We start from the raw sequence: 12122 nt of genomic DNA, 5'->3' as shown, positions 1-12122 counted from the left end.
ATGTTAATAGATATTTCATGTTCAGGAGAGGTTCAAATCGGCAGGCTGGAATCCCTCGCTTTCTTTCTGTTTGTGATTGTGGTGCTGATAGCCTAACTATGAACTTCCTTGTGCAGGGCCACTAGTAACTTCCAGTCTGATAGATGAGTATTTCTAGAAATGAGAAGTAATTGAATCTCAGCGCTTACAAATGCCTTGTGTGCTTTTTGAAAAGAGACCACCAGCTGTGTCACGTTGAATTAATTGTATTTGTTTCAGTGATGTGTGTGTCTGTCCAGTGAGAACAGAAAATAACATTTTCATTTCAGGGATGTCTATGGGTTGATTTTTGACTCATTGGAAGTAGGATAGTTAAAGCACTAAAGCTCTACCTGTGTTCTTACTGGGTTTTCAGTGCAGAATTGAAAGGAATATATTTATAACATGTATATACTCTCACTATAACGCTGTGCAGATTTTCCAGCTGAAATACTTCAGTCCTTAACTTGCAACCTATGTTCAAGTACCCCATGAGAAACTGCATTAAATAGGTTTGAGATTGTGATGTTTCTGGTATATTTTCTATTACAAGCACAGTTTCTGCTGTTCTGTGGAGTGGGAAAGAAGTTCTTTCAGCTCAGCAGTATATGCAGATATTGCAGATCGCAGAAGGCTTTTGGGGATTATGCCAAAAAAGTCCAATGGTATTGCTTGTTCAATGACAGAACTGAGTGTCACTGCCGAATTGTTATGTGTATCGGGGCCAAAATGAGATTAAGCCTTTTAACTCTTTGGGTTAACATCTCCCAAATGTATTTCTTGAAAGATTGATAAAGGGACAAGAAGGTGGTGGGGCTTTGGCCAGATGTGAACACAGCTGTGTGTGATCAAAGCAGGGTAGCTGCACAACTGAGCGTCTGACCCATTCGCATGCTGGGCCAACTCGTACTCATGGGGACTCGGGCTCCTTTATACCCCATGTTTCTTCCCCTTCTGCCTCCTCAGCAGATATGCATTTAGACCAAGTACTCGAGTAATGTTCTGTGTCAAAAACTAGTACATTGACACAGTCGAATGATGGCTGTAAGTGTTGGGAGATTCAGCTGTTTCCTTTCATAGTATAAACCATATAGTTTACTTTTACAAGGCTTGTCTTCTCTATCAAAAGTTCATACACAGTGAAGGTTGTGGACTGCAAATACTGTGCTTCTGTGAACAATCTATACAATGGACAGCTATTTTTATTTTGTTACAGCTTCTTCAACAAAATAGCCTCACTTTTAAGGCTGAATTTGAAGTGAGATGCAAAACGTCCACGCAGGGTGGCTGGAAGTAGAAATGTGGAGCTATGCAGTATTCCCTTACAAAATTTGAATGAGTTCATACTGGGTCCTTCCCTGAAGAACTAATTTCTCCCCTTTGTGTGCATATTAAGATATCTATAATGCAATAATAAATTCTATTTTTGCCATGCCCTGTATGCATACAAATATTGTGAATACACTGCTCAGCAGTCCATTCCAGTGTTTTCTTAAAATTCTGTACAATGGGGTTTTGTTTAATCTGTGCTGTTTGATTCCAGAACAAATGACTATTCCGTTATACATACAGTGGAAAATGGTTCAGAAGCGTCAGTTTGGAAGTTTTGGTAAAAATGCAGATTTTGCAGGTGAAAAGTACTTCATAATTGTTTTGGGGGTGTAAAACTCAGCATTTTAACTAGGCCTTTATTCTGATTAGATTTAGTATTTTTAGAGCAGTTCTAAAAATGTTTGTAAACATACATGAACATTTGCAAAGCCAAACGTGCCTGCTAATCTTAGATTATGTATTGCCTGTTATGGAAGTAACCTAAGCTTGTTCTTGACCTGTAGGCTGCTAATAGAATCATAATGTACTTCTAAACCGTGCAACTCTTAAATGGTTATAACAAATTCTTCCCTGAATTATATCTGGGTATATTTGATTTTCAGTCTTGGTTTATTGCACAGTGAACGTTTTCTGACTATTCAGTGCTTTGAGGAGGGTGGAAAAAAGGGAGGCAGGTTTCTGTGTCACATAGTCTCTTACTGCATCTGTTATGTGAAGAAGGCCATTTTGAATAACCTGTGATTATTAGTTGATACTGTGATACTTTTTCCCTTACTCCCCTTGTGCATTGTATTATACTTTTCTTTAATATGGTTAGTTATAGCAACTGTCTTAAAATCCTTGTATTATGGAAGTTACATGGGACATAGCATATTTGAACACTCAGTTATGCCTGATCCAGACCATGCAAAAATGGGGAAAAATAAATTCTATCAAAGCAGTTAAAGATCATAGAATAGAACAGAATAGAATATTTCAGTTGGAAGGGACCTACAATGATCATATAGTCCAACTGCCTGACCACTTCAGGGCTGACCAAAAGTGATTATGCTGAAAAGAAAGCAGAATTGTATTCCACAGAAACCATTGCAGGAAAACCACTATTAATGTATAAATTTTGGTATGTCTAGGTGCTGAAAAACTAGCAGGTAGAATGTAAGCATGTTAAAAATCTGAACACTCCCCTTTTCCCCCCAAACCTGAACAGTTTTGACTTTGTCATTTTGACCATATTTGCCCTCTGGTGCAAAAACTAGCAAAAGATTTCCCTGTATTCAGCAAGGTTTGCAGCTACTCATAGCTCTTCTCTACTCCCTTAAATTTTTTTCAAGGTTTCCATTTTAAAAATTTATTAAATGTAAGAAGGAAAGGGAAATTAACTGCACTTGAAGAATATAGTATTTGCAATATTATCACAGGTACTCCGTCTCCTTAATGTGTGGTCCTTGAAATCTTGCATGAGTCTGTTGTTTAGGAATATCTTTGCTGTGACCATGAGCTTCAAAAATGATCTGTTACTGTGAATACCTATCTTATAAGACTAAACCATTTTTTTCCACAAGGATGAAACATCCTTAGCTCCAGAAGTAGTCAGCATAAATTACAGGTAATTCTCACCTATACAAACCAGACTTCTGGGTTTCAACCTGAACCTCGGCAATGCCAATCCAAATCTGAACTTCAGGAGCTTATATTTGAAATAGTGGAGTGGAAAATCTTGAAGCTTTCTGTACTATTAATGTATAAAGAATTATGTCTCTTGATTATTATAGACTGAAAGCAGTTTGTGCCTTTGTTCTTAATATTTTTTTTAAATTTCAGACCTTAACTAAGTCAAATGTTGTATTTTTCCTTTCCTCTGAAATGTTTATTTTTCTAAGGAAATGTGCGTATTTAAATAAGCTCTAAGGACATTGTGTTTGGGCACAAGTACTTAAAATTCTTTGAAGAGGTTTCTTAAGAGCACACATTCCTTGTCTTTGCCTGATTGCAAAGCTGTGTAGTGGTGAATCACTCTGCTAGATGAAGTTCAAAAGCATGACCTGTGTAAAATGAGATGTATGCAGGCTACAGTTTGGAAAGAAAAATAATGCTAAAATGCTGGTTACTCCAACCGCTCCTGTAATACCTCCTTGCTTGTTTTACAGAAGCAAACTGTGACACTATGTCCGTCGACATGATAACTTTCGGTTTCAGTGCAGCTGGAGTCAGTGACTTCATACTGAAAAAGGTTGGTTTTGAGACTACAGGCCATGACAGTTTTTAACAGTGAAGGAACATATATGCTTGTGTAAATACGTAGCCATATATGCTTGTAAGTATACAGACGCATTTGTATCTATGTATGCATGGGTTTAACCTGCAGCTGATCTGATGTGGAAAGCATTTAAGGAATTTTATAGGCTTTCTGGAAAAGGAGTATTTCCTGAAAAATATACTAGCAGTTACATCTACTGGAAAATAAGAATAGTGTGCTTTTTTAATGAAAAAGCTTTATTATTGGACCAACAAAATAAAGTTTTGTGATAACTAGTTTTGGAGTCATCGGTGTCTTGAATCTTAGAATGGGGCAGTTTCCCCATAAACTTAGAGTCAACGTTCCCCTTTTAAGCCTGTTAATTTTACTAAATTACTTATGTTATGAATTAACTGCATTGCAGTATTTTAATTGTGTTCATAGTTGTTTTAAAAATAGTTGACTGGGTAGGTCATTTAATTATATTTTATCTGTAAGTAAGCATTAGCTCTGCTGCGACTGATAGCTAGCAAGGCCATCTGCAATGCCTTCCAGTTCACTCACACTGAATTGTTCAGATAAAGACTGTCAAGTGCTGCCTAAATAAAGAAGGAGCCTTGGTAGAGTTAAGTGCAGTGGAGGACACAATTGAAGCATTGATTCCAGGCGTGCTGTAGGGTCTGAGCTGTTTCCTGCAGTGCTGAACCTTTTTAGAGTTTTCATTGTTTTCCGCAAAGATTAAAATGCGAGTATCTGTCATTCAGAATTTCAGGGAAGACGAAAATGAGGATGGGGAGGAAGAAGAAAAGGTGAGTTAAACTCCAATAGAATAGCTTTGAAAAGTACTTATTTCCTTCTGTTGTTACCTTTTTAGGACAATGAACCTGGAATGACTGCCTTTCTCTTACAGGTCTTCCTCAAGCCTGTTATTGAGGACAGAAATATGGAGCTGGCCCGAAAATGCAGTGAAATAATAAGTGATGTAAGTGATGGTGACTGTTTACATCCTTACATTTGCATTTCTCTTCCCAGCGGCTTTATATTTATGATATGGATTTTTTTCAGATATGTACAGTGCAGCATGTATCTATCCAAGGATCAAATATAAAAGCACACAAAATAATAGAAAAGCGCAGCCTACTCTGGTACCTTAAATCAGCCACAAAAGGATGAGCTTTTCAGAGCACTTGGATGGCGCGAAGCATAGCCCTAGGAAAGAGAGTGTTCCCAAAAGTGGGTCTCAGGTGGAGGGTGCCTCCCATGAGAACACCTTGACTGGTTTCATCAGGAAAATGAGAAAAATGCAGTATTTTTTTCCAGTTATAGCCTAATCCTATGAAGTTTGATTGGTTAGAACAGAACTGGGTGCCGGTATACATAGCTGTAAGGAGAGAGGATAAAAATAAAGCAGATGAATTTTGAGCGTTATCTGTTGGTCTGTGGTGGTAGATGCTCAAAACTGCTTAGCATGTTATTATTGATTTACACTTATAGGAAGAATCCACTGAAATGCTAGAATATCTTTAAAAATTATTTAGCTAGCAAATTCTTGACTTAGTTACTATAGATTTTAGAACTGTCAATCAGATATAGACATGATATAAACAACATAGATTGGATCCAATACATTTTAAATAGGAGTAGACCCAATTGCTTCCATGTAACAGCATCAGATTTACCTTGATAGAAGTTTATTTCTGTGTCCCTCTGGGAAAGTGTGTCTGAAAAGTAACTTTGTCCCTTCATGTGAATGGGAGTTGAGTGATATTTCTCCTGCAAGGATGGTGGCTAGCAGCAGAGGAGACATTACTGAGGGAAGAGTGACTTGCTTTAACAAGAGCTTCTAAAGAAACTGAAAAATGACGTCTGGCTCATGTTGTGTTGTAATCTGATATCGGGATGTTATTCAAGGTGAATAAGCACATTGATTTTATGAGAATAGAACATACAGAGTCTACACTGATGGTATACATTATTAGGTGTTATGTATCAGAAAAGAATAGGTAACTCAGAAAAACAGGATCTGGGATGTGTAGGTGTTACAGTGCTGGCTTGAAAATGTAACTTGACAAGGTCAAAGTTTCCTCTTTGTCCATATACCATCTGGTAATACTTTAATTTTCGCAGAAAGAGTGCTGAAAATTGGATAGATCCTTAAGAGAAGCTACCAAGATGGCTCCCTTGTAGTTTCAAGCTACTTTAGGAAGTAGTAGAGATTAATATTTTTACTGATGGTTACCTACTTGCTTTCTTTGAGAAAAGAATGGCATATGGTACAATAAGTGCCTGTCAACTCACATAAAGGCCAAAATGTAAATGGACCTGGAGCACTTATCTGACCCAAAATACATTTATTGCTTCCATGCAACTTGTTTCTAAACATGGTTGCTGTTCTTAAAGGAGACAACTCATTGAAAAATGCTGAAGACATATTTTCTTTAATTGAAAAGGAATTATTACGGTGCTGTATACCCATTAGGAGTAATGTTGGCTGTGGTTCTGAACTGGTAAATGGAGTTGGCTGTATTTTCTCTGATTTTCTGCAGGGGCTTGGGAGCTAAGGTGAAAGGTCAAGCCATGTTTCTGAAGCCTATAATGATTCAGGGATGTGGGCTTCTGCTGAAAGCTTGTGATGTGTTTAGCTGCAAGTGTGTTAGATTTTACTTGAGATGTGAAAAGCATAATGGCATAGTGTTGTAAATGCTTTCAAAGTAGCTGAAATATGTAATGGTCCAGACCAATTTAATTTCAAAGAGACCCTGTTTAAAAATGGCGTCCAGTTTTGGGGCTTTATTCAGCCTCTGCTGAAATCAGTAGGTATTTCTTCATTGGCTTGATTGGAATACGTGTACATTTAGGAGGTGAATTTTGTTTCCCAGAATTTTTGGTATAATTGGAATTTCTTATGATCAGTGTGCTGGGGGGTAAGTTCCTCGCCTTGCACACTTCATTGTGGAGGCCAATAAACTGCAAGGAGTTTGCGTTCTTGGTTTTGATTTTTGACTCATTAATGTTCAGAATTTTTTATGTATTCTTTATCCTTTTAGCATGAAACTTTGCACGAACTGCTGTTTGTGTGGATGTATCGTTGGTGTACGTCTGTACATTTTATGTGTGCAATGTCTTTATCGGGCTTGCAGTTTGGCCCGAAGATGACCTTGGGACAGCAGCCTGTGTCCTTGCTGACCGTGAGACTGGGTGATTGTCCTTTTCTGCCAGTGGAGCTGTCAGCACAGTTCCTCCATCAGAACGCAGCGCCAGGCGTGCTCATGACTGAGATACTGGGGTTGCATTATCGTCGCCCTGCGTTCTTTGCAGGCTGACTTTAATTTGGAAATATGGTTTTAAAAAAATGTTGCAATGGCAGTCCTTAGTCCATGTGTAACTGTCAGCCTTGAACTGTATGTAGGGGAAGTTGTGAAGTGTTTATGTGCTCCGGTTTTTTGAGGAAATCCCCATTTTCATTTGAGGTTGGCAGATGTTTGTTCTGTGGCTGTGATACCCCCTGGATTGTTTCTTCCTAAAGCCATTTCATTTAATCTCCCTCTATTATGCAATTTTATCCCACAGATGTTTTCAAAACTGTCATGTGTGTTTGATTTATATGAATTACCTTCCTTTCCAGGCCCTTTCTTTTCTGTACTGAAACTGAGCCTGTCCATTTGCTTGTATTACTTACATTTTGGTATATTTTCATCTCTTCTTTGTTTTGATTGTGTGGTGTGTTGTTGTGAATACTGTTATAAGCAGAGAGGAGGATTATACAAATAAAATAAACATTGACCAAACTATCATAATCCTTTTTGGTAGGGAGGCAGACACTCTGCTTCTAAAGATTCTGCTGCATTTTGGTAATGTATAGTACTGGTGCTTCTTTCCCTACAGCAAATAGTAGTACTACTTGCCATTTAACTGTCCTTGTATGGAGTCCATCTTTGCTTTAGCATGTCTCTTTGTTACAAGCAAGGGCCAAAGAGACCTGGAGTCAAGTACAGAAACACCTTTCCACTCATTCCAATAGGGTCGTGACCACCTAATTCAGGGTGGAGCTGTTCCTCCGGACTCACCATTACTAATCACAGCCTCTAACTCAGGAGGACTTTGAGGTCCAAATTGCTGGAGAGTAATAAAATACTGTGGGGCAATAATACTGTATGCTTGCCCTGTTCTCATGCTTTTCTCTAGCTTTCTGTGGCCACAGAGAGAGGATTTTGTATTAGATGGATCTGTGGTCTGACACAGCTCTTAGTCTTATGAGAGATTATAAATTAAGTAGTGTAAGGTCGGAAAGGGAATCCATAGTGGAAGAAAGTTCCCTTTTGGTCTAGCATAAGAACTATATAAGAAGGTTCAGACCTTTTTGTGGCTTTTCTAAACTTAAATGGGTCTTTGAGAGATGATAGTTCTATAATGGATCTTGGCATGATGACTGTCAACATGGTTACATCATTGATGTTAAGATATTAAGAACAGTTTTTCAAGTATATTCATATTAAAGTTAGATTAATGTGTGCCCCTGCATACAAAGGAAAGGTGGCTGCTTGGATTAAGTGGTTACTATCAGAGCCTTTCCTTTAGCCCAGAGTCTCCTCCTGTGTTTCCCCCATGAAAAAGGCTGATGGAACAGGCCATGGGCGAGATCAGTTTTCTTGGTGAGCCAGGAAGCTTCAGCCTAAAGGTTGGATGGCCTTGTTTTATAAAGTTGATCTTGCCATATAACATCCATTAAGAAAAAAATGCACTTTGAAGCTTACAGTTTTGGTGGTTGTCTAGGAATTTTAATCCTCTTTTACTGGATAGCTGTGCTGCTGGTCACAGTAGTTTTATGATGAGTCAGGTAGAAGAAAGAGACCAGGAGAGAGCTATTAAAAATTGGGCCTTTAGTGAGCTATTGGACTTCAAAAGTATATCAAAAGAGCAGTGGTGGCTCCAGGCCATCATTTGCACATTTTTCCTGTTGTGTTTTTTTTTTTTTTTTTTTTTCACAAGGCTTACCAGATCTGCTCAACCTAAACAGTGTATTTTATGGTGAAGGGTAGGTAAGTCACTTGCAGGCAAAATTTCCTATTCAGTATTTTAGACATTTGAATTTGTAACCCCAGACTTTGAGGAGGAATTTTAGCTTCTTTGCCTATTCCTTCCAGCCATTGGTTATGTTTAGTCATAGCCAATCTCTTAAGTCTCTTGCTTATGTCATTTGCAATAAATATGATTTTTATGTGCAGATGTCATGACTTCATTATACTTGTCCCATTTCATCTTCCATCTTTTTGATTCCAAGTGATGCAGATGCTTTTGTAGCAGAACAGAGTGTGTTGGATCAGACATTGACCACACATTTTGTTTTATGTCCTCTCTAAATTGCTCACTTCAGCCTGTGTGCATTTTGTGGCCTCTGCGGGTGACATGAAAAATAAAGGGGTAAGGAGGTGGCATTAGTCCTTTACTGCTTTGGTTCTTTTGAAAGCAAGACTTCTACAGCAGAACAGCTTTGATTGTTTCTTCTAGTTGTATTGTGTCATCCCCCCAATTAAAAGATACCTTAGGAAAATTTTGATTTTGATTTTTGAATGTAATTATTGCTCTGTAGTTGAAATGGGTATAATTACAGTCAGCTCTTGGACATTTGTGGGTGATTTATCTAAGTTGTGAGCAGCAAGACTCTCCTCCTCTACCAGAGTCTCAGCTTTACAGCAGTTTCTACCTAACCAGTAGACAGTCAGCTCTGTAGATTTCCCATGTCCTTTCTCAGCCCTATCACTGTGAATGAATACTTTAATTCCAATATAATTCTACAAAGCCTTTTTTTAAGCTGTTCATGTGCATGTACATACACGTGCTTGCACGTACATGCATGCACGTGTGCAGGTTGAACAGTAAGTGCCTGATAAAGTATGTTTATCATAAAACTACCCCTTTCATGTATTGCTCTATGATTACCTAGGAGTATGGTGTCACACACAGGTTACATGAACCATTGGATTTGTGGCTCGCTGAGTAAGATGATGACACACAGGGACTTTACAACCATTTTTCACCAAACAGTTTTTATTTAGAGTACACTGTAATCCACAAAGGCAGACAATATGATTTGGTGGTGAGGTCTAGATTTCTTCAGTAGTCCAAACATGGATGAGCTCAATAGTAACCAAAATTATTTCCTGTGTGAGGATTATGTAGTCATTGGTTTGAGATGAATTTGGCATTATCTAATCCATTTTGCAGTGGATAAAAAGTTTGCACAGAAAGTACAGGAGCTGATTCTGTGTAGGCTGCCATCCTTCTTATGAAATTTTCAAGTCCCTATAGAGGAGCGTAGACTAGAACTTGTGATATCCATTAAGGATTCAGAGAAAGAGGAAATTAAGACTGCATATTTGTGTAATGCTCAGATGCAGATCATATTGCTGCTGTCAGTGCTTGTCAGCAAGTCTTGAGTGCGTAAATGCAAGCTGCTGTTAGGCAGAATGTGAATATGAGGTTAGAAAAATGGTAGCAGATAATAACCATGAAAGCTTAATACTAAATAATTCAATTTGCAATTGAACTAAACTATTCTATGTACAGAGAAAGAAATGTCACTGAAAACATTTAAGGCTGTCCATGTATTTAGTCCGTCTTATCATAATTCACCATCTATCTTCGTGCACTTATATAATAAAGGTCCCTACACATTCACTGTGCCTGTAGATTTTATCCTTCTTGCAGTATCACCGAAACAGACAGTAACTCTGACTTCATCAACAGTCCTCTGATTATTATACCAGCCCGTATTGTTTGCCCCGTGGTAAGACAGAGGTCATAGAATCATAGAATCATTAAGGATGGAAAAGACCTCCAGGATCATCAAGTCCAACCACCAACCCAACACTACCATGTCTCCTAAACCATGCCCTGAAGTGCCATGTCTACATGTTGGCTGTTTAAAAAAAATAAAAATTTGTGGTTTGTGGGTGGGGTTTTTTTTTGTTTTTTTTTTTGTTTGTTTGTTTGTTTTCAAAATATGTCGTTGTGTTTTGCTTCAAAAACTGTTTCCTTTGTGCATACACATGATTTAAAAAATGGGACAATTTAAAATTTGTTTGCCTTTAAAGAAATTCTGTTATTTCTTGTACGTCGTGACTGTTGGTGTGCTTTGTAGGCAATGATTTGGTAGTGGCCTTCTGAATTTATTCATGTTACCCTTGGATTCATGAAGGGGCATTTGATTCAGTTATACAGACCCTGTGCTTGCTACGTCTGTGTTAGTAGTTAGTTTAACAATTTTATCTTTGAGATCAAGGAGAACAATTTTTCGATTCTCCTTTCTTTAGAGATACTAGAACATCTACAGCAGTGGAGAAAATGTGCTGTAGATGCAGAGAAAAATCATATCTTTTTCATCTTTATTATTAAGGAGTTCTGTGTCTTTTACATAGCCCTGGTACAGTGTGTGAGAACTGGTGTTACCCTGTATGGCTTAATTTGATCCAGCCTGTGGGATTTGCAAGCCACACAGCTTAATATCCATAAATAAATAAATAGGAATAATAAGAATTTATAATAATAATAAAAGTGCCATTGTTGATTTTTTTTTTGTTTTGTAAGAAAATTAAACTTCTTGTTTCTCCTTTTTGTAGATACACTATAAAGAAGAGTTTAAAAAATCTAAAGGCAAATGCATATTTATACCTGACACCCCACAGCTAAAACATGTGAAAAGTCTTGGTGCTTTTATTTCTGAGGTAAGACCTAAAAGACTGAGGAATTCTCTTTGTTCTCTATCCTTCCTAAAAACTCTTTCAATTGAATATGGTGTTTTTTAGCAGGGGAAGGATGGCTTATTTCAAATAACAGTCCTGTTTAAAGTGACTTAAAGCGCTGTAATTAGTGTATACTGTATATATGAGTAATAATAATTTGGAATTACACACCACTTTTATTTTGGGATTCCAAGATACTTTATTAATGGTTCTGAGGCAGTCCTAGCTATCCCGTTTTATGGATGGATAAACTGAGGAGTAGGAGTAGGCAGAGATCCGATCAGTGCCAGCTGCAGGTCCCCTGAGGACTTGCATGCATATATATGCACACCCATGTCAGAGTGTTTAGGTCTTTGTGTACACGCAAACACACACACGCAGCTGTAGTGACAGAGAAAGAATGGCAGCTTCCAAAATGCCAGAGCAGAATTTACTGCCAGCTTTTCATGTCCCAGGTACAGGGTGTCATGGGATTGCATCTCTGATTATCTTCCACAAATTATAACAGCGGCAGGAGATTTACCTGGCAGAGAGTTGCTTTTGTTAAGGTACTGCTGGTTCTGAGTGATTTTTTCTGTCACTGTGACCCTTGGAAGACTGAAATTTTTGGTGCCTCATTTTTTGTGCTACCTTTATGGTTGTGGTAAAAGAACATCCCAATATCCCTGTCTGGAGTTAAGTAATTTTTATACATACTGTATTCTGTTTCTGATATATATCAGTCTGCTGTGTGGCTACATTAATTATAAATGCATGTGATGAATATTTTTGTTACATTTATCTTCATATTTTCT

The 12122-nt window shown here is 37.8% G+C and overlaps 1 protein-coding gene across 10 annotated transcripts in view; it reads left to right on the top strand.

The window, feature by feature from the left end:
- Window positions 1–12122, top strand: part of NEBL (nebulette) — a 273257-nt gene that overhangs the window by 172842 nt on the left and 88293 nt on the right. For 5 of the 10 annotated variants that reach the window (XM_064444761.1, XM_064444760.1, XM_064444757.1 and 2 more), the window contains 4 exons: window positions 3498–3580; window positions 4351–4395; window positions 4497–4568; window positions 11206–11310. The exons of 2 other annotated variants lie outside the window; for them this stretch is intronic. In XM_064444761.1, coding sequence (XP_064300831.1) covers window positions 3498–3580; window positions 4351–4395; window positions 4497–4568; window positions 11206–11310 — 305 coding nt within the window. Of the gene's footprint in view, window positions 1–3497; window positions 3581–4222; window positions 4396–4496; window positions 4569–11205; window positions 11311–12122 lie in introns of those variants that run through there. 3 more of the 10 variants (XM_064444763.1, XM_064444762.1, XM_064444759.1) reach the window with 2 other exon arrangements.

This window comes from Phalacrocorax carbo, chromosome 2 (genome assembly GCF_963921805.1).
Source record: "Phalacrocorax carbo chromosome 2, bPhaCar2.1, whole genome shotgun sequence".
NCBI classification, from domain to species: domain Eukaryota; kingdom Metazoa; phylum Chordata; class Aves; order Suliformes; family Phalacrocoracidae; genus Phalacrocorax; species Phalacrocorax carbo.
The sequence above is the reverse complement of the archived record's forward strand: the minus strand, read 5'-3'. Positions and strand labels throughout refer to the sequence as shown.